This window comes from Conger conger, chromosome 11, assembly GCF_963514075.1.
Source record: "Conger conger chromosome 11, fConCon1.1, whole genome shotgun sequence".
Lineage (NCBI taxonomy): Eukaryota > Metazoa > Chordata > Actinopteri > Anguilliformes > Congridae > Conger > Conger conger.
The window spans coordinates 46,123,230-46,143,057 of NC_083770.1; the positions used below are offsets into that span (position 1 = coordinate 46,123,230).

At 47.4% G+C, this 19,828-nt stretch overlaps 2 protein-coding genes across 15 annotated transcripts in view; one reads left to right on the forward strand and one right to left on the reverse strand.

Annotated features, from left to right (window-relative positions):
• camk2b1 (calcium/calmodulin-dependent protein kinase (CaM kinase) II beta 1) overlaps positions 1-14,398 on the reverse strand; it is a 78,427-nt gene extending 64,029 nt beyond the window's left edge. For all 14 annotated transcript variants that reach the window (XM_061259974.1, XM_061259972.1, XM_061259970.1 and 11 more), the window contains exons 1-2: positions 14,130-14,398; positions 7,884-7,978 (exon numbers count right to left, since the gene is read on the reverse strand). In XM_061259974.1, the coding sequence (XP_061115958.1) occupies positions 7,884-7,978; positions 14,130-14,191 (157 nt within the window). In that variant the 5' untranslated portion in view covers positions 14,192-14,398. The remainder of the gene's footprint in view (positions 1-7,883; positions 7,979-14,129) is intronic.
• A 3,455-nt stretch (positions 14,399-17,853) lies between these two features.
• mrps24 (mitochondrial ribosomal protein S24) lies at positions 17,854-19,638 on the forward strand. The gene is made up of 4 exons (XM_061260574.1): positions 17,854-17,956; positions 18,252-18,308; positions 18,499-18,610; positions 18,907-19,638. Exons 1-4 carry the CDS (start codon positions 17,918-17,920, stop codon positions 19,188-19,190), a joined length of 492 nt encoding a protein of 163 aa, XP_061116558.1. The 5' UTR covers positions 17,854-17,917; the 3' UTR covers positions 19,191-19,638.
• Positions 19,639-19,828: the final 190 nt, after the last annotated feature.

Below are 19,828 nucleotides of genomic sequence, written 5' to 3' on the forward strand. Positions count from 1 at the left end.
GATTGTTCTCTCAACAATCGTATGCCTTTTTGCAGCCTTCTCCTTTTTTGTGGAAATTAACCATTTTCATTTCAACATCCATGGACAACTGTTTAGAGGAACCCATAACTCCAGACAGAACAACCACTGCAGTTGGACATTTTAGAAGTCATGGAGTTACTTCAGAATAAAAAGCTTGGCCCTGGAATTATACTCACCTGATCCATTGAAGCAAGTAAATCACCTAATCATCTATTTAAAAAGTAACAAAGAATAATCCAAAAGGGTTCCCAAACTTTTGCACAGGACCGTTTTCTATCATTTATAAACAGTCAAAATGAAAATAAAACGCAATCTTGCTTTTAAAAAATTACAGAAAGGTCTCATGTTTAACACATGTTTTGACCAGAGGTGCCCAAATTTTTTGCACCCAACTGTATCTCTCTGTTCTGTTTTCTATGTGATTTGGTGCATCCGCAGGTTGACAGAATAACGCCCATCACGTTCATGGACCGGCAGAGCCTGCAGCCAATCACCTTGCATAGGGCCTGGGCTCTTGTGATGAAGTGGTCTCGCTCGAGTGCCTTCAGGCAACAGAGCACATTCAGACATAAATCAAAGTGAAAGTGTGATTTCTAGGAGCTGATATCTGTGATGCTGACTCACGCAGAGTGTAAGAGTGAGATGGCGGGGCGGGGGGGGCGGGGGGGTTTGTGTTGTTCGCTGCATAAGCTGAGAAACATCCAGTAACACACTGTTCCCGGGTGCCCAGAAACAAAGGCTTTCTGTCCGTCTCTCTCACACACACACACACACACACACACACAGACACACACACACACACCAGCAGAAGAGAGTTTGAGGCTACACTGATTACAAATAGATGAAGGCAGGGAAGAGGAGACTAGCGGGGAGAAAAAAATGGAAGAAGATTAACCATTTCTGTCTCGCACAACAGAAACAGGGGCAGTGCAGGCAGTGAACTACCGTGATCAGCAAACTAGGCGTGTAACCGTCACCACAATGTTTCTCGCTCTTGCCGAAATGCACACCAACCACACAGGCCCTCCAGGCAGCCCCCCCCCGGAAAGGGGCTAAATCCGCACCCCGTGAGCGGCCCTTCCCTTGCACGTGGATCTGTCCGGGAGCCACGGCCATTTTCGAGAGCGCCGCCAAACTCACTCAACGCGGACAAACCGCACGCTCTGTTTTAAGTTACCGTTTGCTGGACGAGTGAAATTCTCACCCCCATCGGCAAATCCCGAAATGAGTCAAACTTTCTCACCCCACACTGGCGTCGGGCGGGGGGGTGGGGGGGGTTTGTCTCAATTTAGCAAAACAAAGTTCTAGAAATAAGATTTTAAGTCTAAATATAAGACGAACGCCCTTGATAAGTTATTTGCGATGTAAGCCCCGGAAGATGGCACGGCCCCGTCCAGTTAGCAAAAACGTTACAAAGCGTTACCGCAATGTTGCCACCACGTTCTGGCAAAGTTATAACATTAAGAAAACATTCCAGTAGCATTGTGAGTACATTTTGTGTTACCGTTACCGTTTACCTCACTGCCACGCACCACGGCAAGTTAAACTCGTGAAAGAATAAACAGAGACTGTGTAGAAAGAGTGCACAGCCTGACAGCCAGCAAGGGAGTGAAGTTTACTTTTGAGGAAAAATGACAACTCCCCCACTGCGCTAACGTGCTCCCAAACACGTTTAATGATGCAATGCAATATTTTCACCGGCGCCGGCTCTTCGAACGGTATAAGTATACACTAATAGCATTCATAAAGAGGATGATCGTAACTTCAAATCAAACCATAAAAAGCAGGTAGAGACTTGCTTGCAGGACCCCCTGGTGTTGTAAAACGACTGTTACACATCCAATCACAGCGGGAATGTTCAGGCAGATGTGAGGGAACACACAGTACAGGGTTTAGCGATGAGACGAAGGGTATGGAGAGATGCCAGAAAAAAATTAATAAATGAATTCACAGCATGCGCACTTAATGTGTCTGTGCGTTAAGCCACGGTGTCAGCCCTAAGCATGCTGGGAGGTCTGTGTGTCTGCATGCGTGTGCGTACGTGTGTCGTGTAAGTGAGAGTACGTTGCTGAGGGAGACTCAGGCCTGGTCAATAATTAAAGAGCAGAATAAAATTGTACAGCTTCCAGTGACACACACGAACGTACACACACGCACACGCACACACGCACACACACAACATCGCTCAGCTCCGGCAGACCCCAGAACACAACGTACAAACACACACACCTCCGCCAAGAAACCATGCGTTACAATACGTATGTACACACTGGAATAAGGCTGCTTCGACGATTTCCCGGTAAAATAAAGGTTCAATAAAACATGACAAAATCTCATGAGAATAACAACACCTTTCAGTATCAAGATTTGAGCGTAAATTGGACGGAAGGCAAGCGTTACTGGCGTCACAATGAAGATTATTGATGAACTCATCCTGCGAGGTTATAAGGGTATAGCGACAGCAGTGTTCTGTGAAAAATGAGAAACAACGAACCAGAAAGAACCAGACAACACGGGCCAGCCGGAAGACTGTGGGAGGTGTGCTAAAACTAAAAGCACACCATCACCATGACATTTGCATTTCCAGCGGTTGCATAATTATCCGCGGAAATGAAAAAGCTCTCCTCTCGCTCTCGCTCTCTGTGAATCACCCTTCCGTGCCCAATCAGACGATCGCTCCAGGACGAGCTGAGGTCACGCTGGCAGTTGGGTGCCGTTGGTCGTTGGCACGGAGTCACACACTTGCATTGGTTTCTTCTAACCCTTTCAGTGCCGGGAGTGCCCTCTGGCACTCTCGATCTTAGACCATTTCAACCGATCGAAATGACTGCTATACTATCACATTACATTACATTACATTAATGGCATTTGGCAGACGCTCTTATCCAGAGTGACGTACAGTTGATTAGACTAAGCAGGAGACAATCCTCCCCTGGAGCAATGCAGGGTTAAGGGCCTCGCTCAAGGGCCCGACGGCTGTGCGGATCTTATTGTGGCTACACCGGGATTAGAACCACCGACCTTGCGTTTCCCAGTCATTTACCTTAACCGTTACGCTACAGGCCGCCCGTCTATTGCTTCCAGCCCCAAATAAAACCCTCAACCAAAGCCAAAACCCCGTGGGACGTAAACGGAGCCGCTTCATATCGGGCTCGGGACCGAAAGGGTTCAGGAGGACTGAAGGCGACGGTTAATCTGCAGAGCATTTGAGAGGGGTGCGTGTCCGTTCCCCCCTCACAGACTGATATAGCCTCGGGCTTCCGGGCCAGCAGACTCTCGCTCCCGATGGCGGGATCGGGGTGGCGCATTACGGCACCGCACCCCCTGGAGGGGGAGCCGTGTTCCCCCCGAAAAAAACAGCCAAGCTCAGCGCTGCTGCCAAAACCCGGAGATCCGCCCCCCTGTACGTTCTCATTTCAGCCCTGACTCTGGCACACAGGATTCTCCTAATTAGCAGCTGAACGAGATCCCTCACCGTTGAGGGAGGTGTGCTTTGTTAGGGTCGGAGTGAAAACCTGCAGGATGGTAGATCTCCTGGAACAGGGTTGGGCAGCCCTGCTCTACATGTTGAATTCGGTGTGCGTTGATAGGGTCGGAGTGAGAACCTGCAGGACGGCAGATCTCCTGGAACAGGGTTGGGCAGCCCTGCTCTACATGTTGAATTCGGTGTGCGTTGATAGGGTTGGAGTGAAAGCCTACAGGACGGCAGATCTCCAGGAACAGGGCTGGGCAGGGGTGCTTTGTTAGGGTTAGAGTGAAAACCTACAGGAGGGCAGATCTCCAGGAACAGGGCCGTTCAGTCCTGGCCTAGTTCCCCCGCCATGCCGCTAACGGCAGGGACCCCGAGACCTCGGCACTGCTGCATAAGAGACGGGGGGGGAGGGGGAGGGGGGAGGAGAGAGGGAGGAGAAGAAGAAGGGAAGAGAGGGAAGAGGGGGAGGAGGAGAGGAGCCCTGAGGGGGAGGAGAGAGTGCGAACGACGGCGCCCGCACCCCTCCGTACGCGGCGCTCTCTCCGCACAGCGTGGGGGCCGGGAGGCGACCTGGGGGGGGGGGGGGCAAAGCCAGCGCGTGAGTCACAGCCACAGCGGAGGGAGGAGAGAGAGGAGTGAGAGAGAGAGGAGAGAACAGGGGGATGGATGGAGGGCTTCAAGGGGCGTAGAAACGCTCTCGTTCCCAGTGCCCACGCTGCGATTTCTCCTCTCCCTGCTGCTGCGTGCGTTTAACCCTCTCTCTCCCGAGGATGTGGCTTGCGCGTTTAAACGCGGGCGCCTGCAGACTCTGCGCCCCTCTCCCTGACAGCACAGGGCAGTGTCACTCCAGAGCTCACCGTGAGCCGAAACTCGATTTTCATCTCCGCACCGTCCCCGTTTAATCAAACGAAGATCCTTTCTTGCGACACGCACAGGATAATGTTAAACCCCTCTTCCTCCTGCCTCAGTGTGGGCGTGCACGGGGCGGGCGGAGAGAGGGTGGGGGTTGGGTTGGAGCCCCGGGCCATTCTCAGCGGGAGTGAGGGTGAGGGTGAGTGCAGCAGGCTGGCAGCCTCATGAATGCGTCTCCCTGGAGGCGTGTAACGTGCTGCGATGGCACGGCCGGTCCAGGACACGCATTAGCGCTCCCACCCGCCCCTGACCTCGGCCGCCGCCGAGATCCCAGACACAATTTCCCCCGTTCGCAGACTCCATTTTAAACTACGAGGAGGGACAAGGAGCAAGAAATCGATTAATCGCTAAATCAATTTAATTTAGCTTCTTACGGTCGCCGTCTTTTAAATTTGCTAAATGATAACTACGCGCGTAGTTCTCATTCGGAAATCTTCAGATTTCACAATCTGAAGCAATCCACCCAGCGATCGAGCATACGTGCTTTTTGTTGTCGTTTTCATCCAAACCCTGTAGTAGCTCCTCACAACTGCGCACAACTGCTTTCATGTGCGTCGATGTGAACCGCCCACTCCATACGAATACGTGTCTGTTTATTGTGGCATACACAAATATCCGTTTCATAAACCATCTCAATTACCAATTTGCATAACTAGCCAATAACGTTTAATAAGAAATACCAGGAGATTTTTTTTGTGCTAACAAGGTTTACAATTACATGCTCATGTTGGCCAATGATGTGGCAACAGAGAAAAAAAACAGTTTTCATTGCTTTGGTTTTTAATATTCACAAGTTAATAACATTGTTATTACTTTCCTGTACATTGTTATTACCGACGAGGCACAGACAAAATGTTCCGGGTAAATCCAGGTCACCCTTGCCACTGCATTGCAGTCAGAGCTGAGGAACCTATCGACCAATCACAATCTTACCCTACAGAGTGGTAACAAGTTCTCATTGGACAATGTACAAATCCTTCTTAAAGCACACCCACAGTCCCGCCCACATCCACAAAGTCACTCTCTCATTGGCTTCACGCTCAGCCTTTGGCCACACCCCTTCACGCCCCCTTGACATTTGCTCCAGTTTCTACGCGCAACTAATGGCATTAACCGTTTATGTGCTGGACAACTACTGCGATTTGCAGTCAGACCCGCGTGGTAGACATTTTTTCATCGCCCTCGCAAATCATCTCTCGGGGAAGATGTGTCAAATCACAATAATTTACACGGGCCGAAAACGGACACAGCATACAACGAGCTATTAAAAACACGGTCTACTTGGAATATCCATGTTATTTTTCAGCAATTACTTCCAGGAGAACGCTCGAAGAGTCCAAAAATAACCCGCGCACCTCCGACCATTAAAACATAAAACTGCTCATGTGCGCAAACTAAATAAAGCCACGCGTGCGCTTGCGACAGAGCGCACCGCGAAGGCCGCAGTTCAGGGGGTGTTCTCCCTCCGAACACGCTCAGTGTTTAAGGCCCAGCGGAGAAGGTGGCGGCCAGGAGCCCGCGGGGGGGGCGGCTGGTGTCGTACTGACAGGAGCCGTGGTATGCAGCACCGGTGTGGGAGCGCTTCACGCCCAAGTCATGAGGCTCTGCACCCCTCTCTCCAGCCCTGGGTCACATGACAGCCCCGTGCTCCGGCCAGGGGTCACATGACAGCCCCGTGCTCCGGCCAGGGGTCACATGACAGCCCCGTGCTCCGGCCATGGGTCACATGACAGCCCCGCGCTCCGGCCATGGGTCACATGACAGCCCCGCGCTCCGGCCATGGGTCACATGACAGCCCCGCGCTCCGGCCATGGGTCACATGACAGCCCCGTGCTCCGGCCATGGGTCACATGACAGCCCCGTGCTCCGGCCATGTCGGTCCGACCGACAAACCTGCCTGAGCTGCCTTCACACTCTTTCTCGCTGTCCCTTTCTCTCTCCCTTCATTTCGTTACATTACATTACATGTCATTTGGCTGATGCTCTTATCCAATGCGACGTACAGTTGATTTAGACTAATCAGGATACAATCCTCCCCTGGAGCAATGCGGGGTTAAGGGCCTCGCTCAAGGGCCCAAGGGCTGTGCGGATCGTATTGTGGCTACACCGGGGATCGAACCACCGACCTTGCGGGTCCCAGTCATGTACCTTAACCACTACACTACACTAGCACAATGTCAAATCTCTCAAAGGTAACACACAGTGAATGACATATACTATGTATGAAGAAATATACAGCACAGAGACTACTGTAGGCCCAATGCTGTTAGAAAAATGACACACATGCGCACTCACATGCACACAGGTTAACACACAGACACACTCATATTGCGTACCGTATCTGTCTACACATCACAATCAAGAGAAACTAATTAATCGGTTGCACTGCAGCGATTCACTCTTCTGATGAAGCAGGACTGAAGCAAAACAAGAAGCGTACCTTTAATAAAATAAAAGTTTAAAATAAAAAGAAAGGAACAGGAGAGACGTGACCAGTCCTTTCACTGACTGCAGACACGAATCCGCAATAAACGGTCCCAACACCATGGCACGCCTTTCACCAGAACCACACACAGAATAAAAACATCACGGTGGCTATCGAAAAACAAATTTGGTCTAAACGCGTCTAAATGTTGATCCATTAGGCAGATCAACGGCTATCTTCATACCAACACAGACACGTGATCCGGTGGGTTCACGGTCTTTGACTGGCCTTAACCTTCCCGGGGTCCTGCGACGGCGTAGGCGTGATAATCCCGGGGATCGTGCTAATCCCGTTACAGCGGCGCTGAACGGCACCACTCCGCTGAAAGCACTCAGCTCAGCGAGCAGCCCAGCGCAGACCGGCAAGAGTTCAGCTTTTTGACCCGAAAGTATAGGCTTTATGGTTTTCAAAGTAGGGGGTATGAAGCAGCTACGTTTATGGCTCGGATTTAACAAGCGAGGGAAAAAAAAAACACATTACACCGAAGAGGGATACGTCGAGCGAAGCGTGGAGGAGGGTTGAACTGGAGTGATGCGGCTGAGCGAGGCACCTGGCACATTTACATGAAACTACGTGAAGTGACGTCCCGTTACATTACGGAGAGGAAATCGCAGTGCTCACGAGCGGCAGAGGCGCGGCACAGGTGCGGGAAATAGAGCCGCGCGATGACTCATCCAATAGGTGTCTTTAAAGTAGCGTCTCCAGCCCTGGGCGGGCGCGGCACGCCGCTGCGAAGCTGTCTCAGGGGCGCAGGTCCAACGCTACCTCTATACCTGTAAATTAACTCCAATTACAGGAGAGATAATGGGGTTTTCAGAGCTGTCGGCGGCGACGTGGGAAACAACTTCCTGTGACCGCTCCAAGTTATTAGCCCGAGTTACCTTTGGGACTCCATTTAACACTGTCACCCCCCCCACCCCTCACCCCATCCCACCCAACCCCCCCCCCCCCCCCAAAACACATCTGACACCTCGACACACAGCGTGGGCCTACCTCTTGCAGAGAGCTTTTTGGTGTTGATTATTTTGGCTGCATATTCCTGGCCCGTGCACAGTTTGACACATCTGCGCACCACTGAAAAGGCTCCCCTGGGAAAACAAAGACAAGAGCAACATGGTTAGGATGGTTCCGGGAATTGATTAAAGTTTCTCATTTATCTTTATTCTTTTTTTCAGTCAAACTGTGTATTAAGAAATAAAGAACAGAGGGGGTGTCTCGGTGGCGCAGCCTGTAGAGCACTGACCGCATGCTCATTGCGAGCCGCGACGTCGGCGGTTCGAATCCGACCGTCCGACATTTGTCGCATGTCTTCCCCTCTCTCTCGCTCCCATTCTTCCTGTCTCTCTATACTATATACTGTCCAATAAAGCTGAAAAAGGCCTACAAAATGTCTTTTAAAAAAAAAAAAGAAATAAAGAACAGAGGCCGAAAATGGCCGTCATTCTTGAAAGCAGATTATTTTTGTTGCGGAATGTACATCTCCTTACTGAACTGGCAAGTAATTCTTTCCATGCCATTTCACATAGCATTGCCTATGGACAGGGGACCAGACGTTCCCAAGGACAGTAGCTACAGTACACCACACAAGGAAAGCTGTCAGTTCTCTCCCTGCACTCAATTGATTTATCCCCAAGAAGCAGGGCTGTATTTGTGTCCACGTCACGCTGAACACGAAGGTAATGGCAACTGTCTGGGAAACGATTCTCGACTACCACCGTGTCCACAGTTTGGTCCTGTGGGGGGTGTGTGTGTGTGGGGGGGGGGGGGGGGGAGGGGTGTGTCCTGTAACGCTGACACAAGTAGGAAGGAAAGGATTGTGGGGCGACATTGGCCCTGAGCAAGACGCCTAACCCCTAAATGCTCCTGGCTGGTTGGTGCCTTGCATGGCAGCCAACCGCCGCTGGTGTGTGTGTGTGTGTGTGTGTGTGTATGAATGGGTGAATGAGAAGCATCAATTTTACAGCGCTTTGGATAAAGGCGCTATATAAATTGCCCACCATTTACCATCATGATTATAGATGTGAGCACACATTGTATTACAAGCCCAAGCTGAATAAACGGTGTGCGATTTTTAACACAACATTTTGGGTGCTTCAAATTGGGTACACGGGGGCGTATGGATATCCACAATCCCTGACTTGCTTGCACACTGGCTTCGCTTTGAGCAACTAATGCAAAACTCGATGCTGTAATTCTAAACTTGCAGTGAATTAATTTACACGTTTCCGCTTGCAGCGGTGAAACCTGGGCCGCTGTACGGACCCGTCTGTTTAATGGACTCCCCGAAGACATCCGCTGCTAAATCAGCACACTGCCAAATGTGCAAAATCCTACACTGGGTACACTGTGAAAGACAGTGACAGGGAGCAGATTTAGCAGGATGCGGACACCTACAAGTTCACACACACACACACACACAGGAAGAAAGTAGCACAAGCATACACTCGCATTCTCATAAGTTTACATGCTGAATCTTTCTTACAGCAGAGTACACGCTGTTCTCGGCACCCATGCGACCACGCAGGGACCGTACCACTCCTCGATAAACAGAAAACATAATGACATCATACAGTGTATACTGTACGGTTCAGTGTGTCCCAGTCAAAGTCAGGACCCTGCCGGTGTCAATGGAGGGGGGAGACAGGGTGAACGAGTGGAGCCACCCAAGTGTCAGCCTGCACTCCAACTGACATGTACCTCTCTCGCACACACACACACACACACACACACACAGAGTAAGAGAGAGAGAGACAGCTGTGTGCCCGTCAAACATTCCCCCAATGTTCCTGAAACGCCACAGTTATGCAGCGGGGCTGTGACGGGTAAGAGGTGATATCCCGAACACACAGCTGGACGTAACGCATGTGTGAACAAAGTGCTTTTCATTAGCGCCTAGGCCGGCCCTCCCCGCCTGTCCTTTCGGACGAGACATTAAACTGATTTATGCAGGCAGCCGGGAGGAGGGCAGCCGGGAGGAGGGCAGCCGGGAGGAGGGCAGCCGGGAGGAGGCCAGGCGGGAGGAGGCCAGGCGGGAGGAGGCCAGGCGGGAGGAGGCCAGGCTGGCTCGTTCCGTCAGACGCGCGCCTCACCCCGCATAGCTGCCATAGCTGGAGCCCCCCGGGGAGCTGGGGGAGGCTATAGAGGGCTGCACACACACACACTCACACACACTCACACACACTCACACACACACACACACACACACACACTCACACACACACACACACACTCACACACACTCACACACACTCACACACACACACACACACTCACACACTCACACACACACACACACTCACACACACACACACACACACACACACACTCACACACACACTCACATGCGCTCACAACACTCACACACACACACACACTCACACACATACACACACACACTCACACTCACACACACACTCACATGCGCTCACAACACTCACACACACTCACATGCGCTCACACACACACACACACACTCACACACATTCACACACACACATACACACACTCACACTCACACACACTCACACAAACACACACACACGCACACTCACACACGCTCGCACACGCTCGCACACACTCTCACACACACACACTCACACACACTCACACACACATACACTCACACACACTCACACACGCTCACACACGCACACACGCTCACACACACACTCACACACACTCACACACACATAAACACACAATCGCTCATACGCTCTCACAAACACTCACACACACTCACACACACTCACACACGCACACACACGCTCACACACACACTCACACACACTCACACACACGCTCACACACACACTCACACACACTCACACACACATAAACACACACTCGCTCATACGCGCTCACACACACTCACACACACTCACACATACTCACACACACTCACACTCACACACACACACACACTCACACACACACACTCACACGCACACACTCAAACACACACACACACTCACATGCACACAAACTCACACGCTCACACACACTTACACACACACAGACACTCACACGCTCACACACACTCACACACACACACTCACACACACTCACACACACACACACTCACACGCTCACACACACTCACACACACACTCACACACGCTCAAACACACTCACACACACTCACACATACTCACACACACTCACACACACATAAACACACACTCGCTCATACGCGCTCACAAACACTCACACGCGCTCACACACACTTGGGGGAAATGTGATCGAAGTGACTTTGAGCGTGGAATTATTGTTGGTGGCAGACAGGGTGATTTTGAGTATCTCAGAAACTGCAGTTCTGCATACAGAAACGCTTTGCAAATGAGAGACATCAGAGGAAGAATGGCCAGACTGGTTAAAGCTGACAGGAAGTTGACAGTAACACGAATAACCACACATTACAACAGTGGTATGCAGAAGAGCATCTCTGAACACACAAAGCACCATAACTCTAAGTGGATAGGCTACAGCCGTAGAAGTCTAAGAATTAAGTCCATTAAAATTTAAGTAATAAATACCTCATAAAGTGCTCACTGAGTGTATATGCTGAGTCACGAACCCAAGCCTCCTGCTCTTCAGCAAAGTTTTTTTTGAACTGCATGAAATGGCTACTCGCTCACCTCACCAAACCACAGTTCAGGGGATGTGCCGCTCTTAGTGCAAGCTGATAACCCAGTACTTGGGCCACCAGTTGTCTCCCCTTGTTTCTCCCCTTGTATGTACTTCAGTCCTCTGTCAGCTAGAGGGCGCAATAGCCTCTTTGTCAAGCCTCTTCAGAAACAATTATCCCATTTGTGCCATGTCAATAATCTAAACTTGATTATTTAATTGGCACTACTTAAACACAGATGAGGATTGACGGCAATGTTTACGAGTGACGCTCACGTAAAGTGGATCACTGCCGTGGGCATGCTGAAGTATCTTTAAAATGTTGTGGTTTTGTTAGAAGCAGTGTTAAGTTGATCACATTCAAAATGAGAACAGTTATATAATATTTAACTTGCCCAAAATTTTAAGGAAAGAAAATGTGATACAACTGATTAATCATTGTCTTAAATCAAACCTTTAAGTGTAATTCGTGCTGGGCTAAAACAAAAATCTGCAACCACAAACTGGTCCTTTTTGGATAAAACTGGACACGCCATGGATATTTTTATGGATGCTTTTTTCATTTGACTGCTGTGGTACTTGATCTTGGACCTAGGGCCACATGCACTGTTTTTTCCCAAGATCAGTGACCAATTCAGACCCAACAAACCAGGTGACCTGAGCTAATGGGGTAATCAACAGCTTAAACTGATCAATTGCTGTGGAAGCAAGCAGATTCCGCAGCTCTGTGTGACCAGGACCGAGGACCGCTGGCTTAAAGACAGGCTTTTCATAGCATTTAAACTTCCGTCCATATTCACATTCCAACTCATTCTCTTTTTCTTTTTTTTTTTTTATGTATAAATGGCTCATTTAGAAACTCAATTGTGCAATTAGTAATTTAACTGCGCCGTTGGGAATGCCTATGGGGACCCCTGGAGGATAACCAATGAAATGCAAGTTTAAATCCCGGCAGGTCACATGGTGGAGATAAACTGGTGCCCACATATAACCCACATATACATATGTCCCACTCATTAGAAAGGAAAGTCTGTCCATTTCTGAATAAAGTATGGCAAAACGTAATTTGCATAACCCAATGTCACACCACCAGTCAGCAAACCGCACTCAGCACCTATTCATTTTATTATTTATCTCTTACTTCGTGCTTAATATTTGGAGGCCGTTTGTTTTGTCCTTTTTTGTGTGACAGTCAAAAAAGCACTATACAAAGAACATTGAATTGTTTTTTTGGAAATTGAGCATTAGAAAATTCTGAATTGAATAGTTGTATCATTCAATATGAATTATTTAGGTGTGAGTGTGTGTGTGTGTGCTCCAGTAAAATGCAGGTTTCTAAATTACTGTTATATAAATTCAGTGAAAATAGGTAGGGTTTTATTCTGGCTTTAGAAACCCTGTTGCGGCATGTTTGGCTCGATACTCATTTGCACATGGCGCTCTTCATCAGCAGGGTGAGGAGGAACGGGCGAGAATAATGCGGAGCAAGATCGAACACAACGAGCCGTCTTTCACTTTAATAATTCGCTGTGGAAAAGTGTCTAATCTAACGCCTGTCGATTTGCATCTAGAAACCGAGATTTCAGCGTGAACACACAAAGTGACGAGCACTGCGAACAAAACAAAAAAAATGATATTGTGCCAATATTCGGTTAGCGCATAGAAAGCAGACCAAACGACGACAACAACCTGGAACAGCGCTGTGCGAGCCGTATCGTCTCAAAAAGTTTCAGTCAAATTGCAAAGCGTGCTACCTATCAGCTATCACGTCATTTACTATGTTCGGTTTTTTTTTTTTTTTTCATGAAGCGCAGCGGTAGCCTACATAAACGCGCAGCCAAGCGAGCGCTTCTCTCGTGAGGTAGGCTTCATCATCCTTCCACGGCCCAAGATGTCCACGCAATATCGGCTAGCTGCATGAGGTTCAATAGCAGTGTAGCAATGTCAGCATTAGTAGATTAAACTGGAACTGGAAATAAATCTCCCCCGAACACACACACACACAAGTGTATATAAGGAGCAGGAATTATGCTTAATAGAAGCGGACTACAGTCAGCTGAGTTGCATCGCGGGCAAAATTAATAATTAAACAGAAAACAAGGCAAAGCAGCGCAATATAAACCGAGGGGAGGGGGAGGCGAACAAAATACTTCCCTGACGTCAGGCAGCAGGCATGTTCCACCACAGACACAGATTACAGACACCAAACAGCCGCCCCGATTTCTGACAGCTCAAAATGTCAGTCCCCTGCTAGCTGCTGTGCAGAAGGGGCCGAAGAGCCAAATAGCTGGCGATCAGAGAAGGGCGTAGCTGTACCGTTAGCTTTCAATTTTGGAAATACACTATTTGCTTCGATTGCTGTAGCTATCTTGCGTGTGTATGTGTGTGGGTGTGCGGCTGCTAGCTTTAGACTGGAGGACGGGAGCAAGCGAGCTAGCGAGCGGGATTGCTGTGTAAAATGTATCAGTTGCAATGTGCTGTCATCTGTCACCCAACAAAACGGACACACATTTGCATATACGCAAAATTCCTGAATAAGAACCATCAAAACACAACAGCAAAATTGATATCTAACGGTCACGTTATAGCATATAACGTTAAATAACAACATCTTACTTTCCAAGCTCTTCATATAGCTGGTACTCGTCCGTAAATCGTGTACAGGTTGTCGTAGCCATGTCGCCGTCTTATCTCGGGTCTGGGTTGTGTCACTGTTTCGGCACGTTGACTTCCACTCTACCAAATATGACTTAATTTCTACAGAGGCGTTCTCGGGTTTTGCTGCCGATGTTATGAGTCGTCACAAACAGCAGCAGATATGTATTCGAGTAAAGGAGAGGTTTTGCTAGCGAGCTAGCGGACTGCCTGCGTCTCTCCCCCTCTATCCCAACCTACTGTGTCGTGCACTTTCTCAATGCGTGCAAGCGCACCTAGCATAGGCTCATCGTCGCCACCTATTGGTCGATCCATATCAATGCATGCGTGGGCACTGGTTCAACAACGCTCATTATTTAATTTGCAGGCTACGTACTTTATTTCCTTTAGGGGACTAGCAGAAATCGATTCAAAGTAACGTTTTGGACTCGAGGAAGACTGCGTACATAAACACAGGTGATTAAGCCGAATAAAACATCACAGGAAAAAAAACACCGGTTGGTCCACCACTGAAAGAAAAACAACAACATTATTTTAAATGCCCATAACTGACAAATTATGAGAACTCTATGTCTGGAACTATAATGTATGGTGTTGTCATTTCAAATTACATCCCATTGAATATGTATGATATTATGGGCCAAATTATGAGAAAGAGTGGGGAAACATCACAGTTGTATTGCTATTTCCACATCTCCCGTTTTGATTGAGGTTTTTCCTCTTCAATTCTATTGACAACACAGCCAACTCTGTGAAGCGCTTTAGAAATTTTAAATTTTAAATCTTACTTTTGAGCAAGGCTAATTTATTGCACCACGTCTCAAAATCTATCCATGGGCTTTTCAGGTATTCTGCGAGCAGACAAGCCGTCATATACTCACACACAAATACAGGACACATGGTTGTTACACGGACTACCTGCAGTAGTGCCCCCTAGTGGTTTCATGGGGTACCTACAATGACCAGCATAACCAAATAGGTATTTGACAGGCTATAGTTTGTGTGTCTGCGTGCGTGCGTACGTGCGGATGTGGAAGTGCACACTTGTCAGCCTTCTCAACTACTAGCAATTATTTATTTCACACTGAAATTTATACACAGCTACATTTGGGAGAACACTAGCGTAGAGGATTTAAAAAAAAATTATTTACTTGGTCAGATTTAGCAGGTATGGCATTAAAACCACAAATATATATATATATATATATTTTTTTTTAAACGTCCATCAAGTTCATTATAAAGTCACGTTAATGTATCCACATGTAGATATCCACAATGGATATCCTTGAAACAAAAAACTACCTGTCTAAGAGCCAGCAAACAGTCATCAACTCCAATCATATGATTAGCAAACTCAGGGGAGCTGGCGTATGAGACACTGACGTACAGTACTTGCAGTTATTCTCATTTCTCAATCCAAGGCTCAACAATAAGTATTTTTTCTACTGCCTCAATGCGCTAGCGCTACTAGGTTATTGTTCTGCTTGCCCCAGGAACATTTCAACTGACCCAGCTTCAAAAATAACCACGTTTGAAGGACCACTGTGTGTGTGGCCTACTCCACCACACCACACCACCCCGCAATTACAGAGAAACATCTGCCGTGTCTTAACAAAACTATTGTAACCATTTAAATTGTATTTATAACTGCGATGACGACTACCACCTACGTAGTTTTGTGTTTTATGTGTTTCATGTGTGACTTATCTACTGTGTGGAATATTGAATTTACCAGAATTGCTCTTTTCTGTGTGAGGTAACTAGAAGCACATTTATTTCCTCCCAATCTGAGCAGAGAAACACACACGTATTGTTTGACTGTGGTGGGCGTTTAGCAATAACCGTGTGTAGAATCACAAGCAAAGATCAGTGAAATACGTGAAGTATGTGGGTGCTGACGAATGCACACTCTGTAGCAGCAGGAGAAGCTTGGCGCTGTTGCTTTTCATTGCCAGGGCTGTGACTATGTATTCAATTTTAAGATGCAATTTTGAAATGCGTCCAATATTAAATACTCAGAGAGAGAGAGACAGTCATTAAATCGGAATGCAGTATATTCTGAAAATCGTTGGTTTCAGTCTCAAAACGGCCTTTCCATTTGGCCTGCGGACAGTGACTGAGCAGTGTGCTTTCCGACGTGCAACAACTGTATACCAAACATACTTCATATAAACTTTTAATTATATTTCTAGTATTTGTAATTGTATACTTCAGAATGTACTTGTACAGGATGTAGCGAGTTCTCCGTGTTGATCAGGAGAGAGAGAGAGAGAGAGAGAGAGAGAGAGAGAGAGCCACGCACACCCTGCCTGGCTGCAAAATCACCAAGACCTGCCCCACAACATGCAGGGGGAAGAACTGCATTTGCAGCCATCAGCATCTGCAAATCTAAGCTGGCCCATCCCTCCATTCAGTGAGCTAAAGTGCTAACCTGGAGCACGAACAAAAGAGCATTAGGAGAGTTGCGTTTGGAAGCGCAGTCGGTCGGACAGGCCAAAGTATTAACTGGAAGAGGTTTTGGCTGGGATCTAAGTCTTAGCATACCTGCTTGGCCTTGATGATGTTAGCACATTACATTACATTACATTACATTAGACTACAGCACGGACAAACTCACAGACCCCCACATCATTGCAGTCCAAGGCTCTGCTGTAATTGTCTCTGACAGTATTTGCTTGAAAATGTGCCAACCCAAAAGCAAAAGCCACTTTTTAAAGTTGTTTTACAAATACCAAAATTGACATTTCCTCTCTGGCTGTGGAGAGGTAGAGACAGTGCCGCATGTATTGCTGCCCTGTAAGATGTATGAAGAGGAGAGGAGGACTTTATTTAAAGAGCTGGCTGATATGGGCATAGATCAATTCCATATTGGGAGAAGGAGATCAACAGAGTGTGGTGTAAGAAAACGTTATCCAGCTACTACAGGATATAAAACTGGATGGTGCTAAATTGGAGCAGGGCTTCTCCAGATCGGTTGGAGGCAGCAATGCGCTGACCGCACATAGTCTGCCAAACCAAAAGAAGAAGAAGAAGAAGGCTGTACCACTACCTCCCCGATAACAGGGAGAGCCATCCTTGCAGCCCTCTCTCTCTCTCCGTCTCAGTTCTGCCACCTGTGCGGTCCTTTCTCTGTCCAGTGATGCTACCTGATCAAACTGCTTAAATGCCTGGGGGAAATAAGTCTGTGGAAACCTATCGCAAGCAATACATCCAGTACCGAATCCTGTTAAGAATTGCTGTGTGAACCACGTTAACCCAAATATTCTAATCAATCCACGTATACCACCCAGTATTAAAAACGAAATGCAGTTATGTATGTGCACCTAACTGACGAACAAGCCGGGGACCAAGTGTTGGTGCTCATATTTAAGGACCGTGTGGAAACAAATCCATGGCTATTAAAAATAAAATTCAGTTAATACATTCTTGATTTTTTTTTTTAAATCACACGTAAAACACATTATTATTTATAACGCGAAATAGTTAAGTTGGTAGTACACTAAATCGATGTTGTACGTTGCAAAGAAATTAGTACGCTATATTCACTTTGTCCTAAATGTTGCACTAGATGCAACTTATGTAAACTCCGGGGGGCTGCTGAAATCATATCATTGTATTAAATGGTTGCATACAAATTATTATTATTACAATTATAGCTCTGTGTAACTACGAAAAGTGCCCCCCCCAAAAGAGAAACGTCATATGTGCTCGCCGCAGGTCGCGCTGAACAAGACGACGTGCGTTTCAAAATGGCATCGTCCTTGAAGTCCTGGTCGTCGGTTATGTTGGTAATGTACAATTATTACCTTAGAAAACTATAAAACTCCAGTTGTATTGCACACAGTAAACCGACTGTATATCTCAGTTCTTGTACCTGTTACTTTAATGGAGTAGTTAGCCTGAAGTAGCTAGGTTAGCTAGTTAGCTGGGATACCTTTTTCATTACGCATAACTACCAGCTAGCTAGCCAGGTAGCTTAGTGATGTTTTAATTCACAGTGTGTTGCGACAAAAGCCCTTTCGTATAATTGATTTGTGGTCAGTTGAAACTTGATGCGTTATGTCCGTTTCTGTCTTTTCTTAGAACGCGTTGGCCTGGGTAGGACCACGGGGGTTCCATTCAACCGCTGTCTGCTGCAAGGTACTACTGCCCCCTCTCGCTGCCAGGCTACTGTACTTCAGTACAAAACGGCGCTGTATATCATTTGGAATTCATCGTGATTGTTGACATTTTACGGAATAATCTTCAGTTTTACACCCAGAAATTGTGCGGTACTTTGTTTGCAGTCATAACCTGCTTTGAACATTCATAATCCATCCTCTGTTTGCAGAACCGCGCAGCACGCATCCGGGTGGGCAAAGGAGAGAAGCCCCTGACTTACGAACGGGCGTTACACCCGCATCACATCGCACACCGCAAGGGCTGGTTATCACAGCACACCAGTGAGTCGTGGTCACACACACACACACACACACACACACACACACACACAATTATGGTGAAAGAATCCCGGATTGAACTGAATCCTTACTGGAAAAACAAATGAGTGCATACTGTACCGAACCACACGTTAGCCAACGTTTCCTTAAATACTTTACAACTGAGTTTTATAACATGACTTTCATCATCTTGGTATGAAAAAAAAAAAAATCAACACAGCAACGCAGTCTGAAAACTAGGCCAGCCTGTTCTTTTGGGTCTCTAAGGGGGGGTGGGGGATCTGTCTCTGTCTCGGCAGGTAATCTGGATGGGGAGAGCGGCGCGGCGGACCGGATCGTGGAGGATGTCTTTATCCGGCGCTTCATGTACGGCACGTTCATCAACTGTCTGACAAACGAGCTGGTCATCAAGCGCCGGGGGAACATACTGGTGGTGTGCGCCTTCCTGAACCAGAAGCTGCACCCGAGAAGGGTTTACTTCCTCATCGGCTACACCGAGACGCTGCTCTCGTACTTCTACAAGTGCCCCGTAAAACTGGAGATACAGACTGTGGGGGAAAAAGTGGTGTACAAGTACATATGAGCGCACGTGCCAACACTGCCTGAATTCGTAGACCCGGGAGAGCCTCCAAAACTCAAAAAAAGGACAAGTTGGTTAATTCACATGGGCTCGTGAATTAACGTATATGTGAATAAGTGTGAGTAATTGGACCGTGTTTGATTTTGAAAGATGCAAGATTCGCAGTAACGCCTGTGTCTCAGGTTTGTGGTGGATCCGGCCATTGGTAGTGTTCTGTCTGAACATGGCCACAAAGAGGAACTCCGAGAACATTGATTTCCTATGTAAAAAAAAAAAAAAAAAAAAAGTATCTTCGAAAGAGAGGCACAATATTTTCATCTGTATCAGCCCTTTCTGCAGCACTGAGGCTTGGGTGGTGTAAAGAATGGCTGTTGGGGCAGTTGATTGTCTTTTTCATAGTGTGGACAGGACCAATGGTCCTCACAGGTGAATAAACGTTCTGAGGAAATGCGCCGGGCTTCTTTTATGAGTAATTTATTACAAAAACTTTCATTTGTGTATAAAACAAACTAGAATCAGAGCAGATTACTACTTTTTAAACACTCCCTAAATGTAAATAATCCCAAATAAAGATATCTATATGCCAATAAACTGGGGGGAAAATAGAGATGGGTATTACAGCTTTCAGTTTGTCCTTTGAG

Excerpts from the sequence above, each read along its gene's own strand:
- mrps24 (XM_061260574.1), top strand. The coding sequence starts at position 17,918 with ATGGCATCGTCCTTGAAGTCCTGGTCGTCGGTTATGTTG. Across the intron at positions 17,957-18,251 it reads CCTGGTCGTCGGTTATGTTG|AACGCGTTGGCCTGGGTAGG; the intron begins GTAATGTACAAT and ends GTCTTTTCTTAG. Across the intron at positions 18,309-18,498 it reads CAACCGCTGTCTGCTGCAAG|AACCGCGCAGCACGCATCCG; the intron begins GTACTACTGCCC and ends CTCTGTTTGCAG.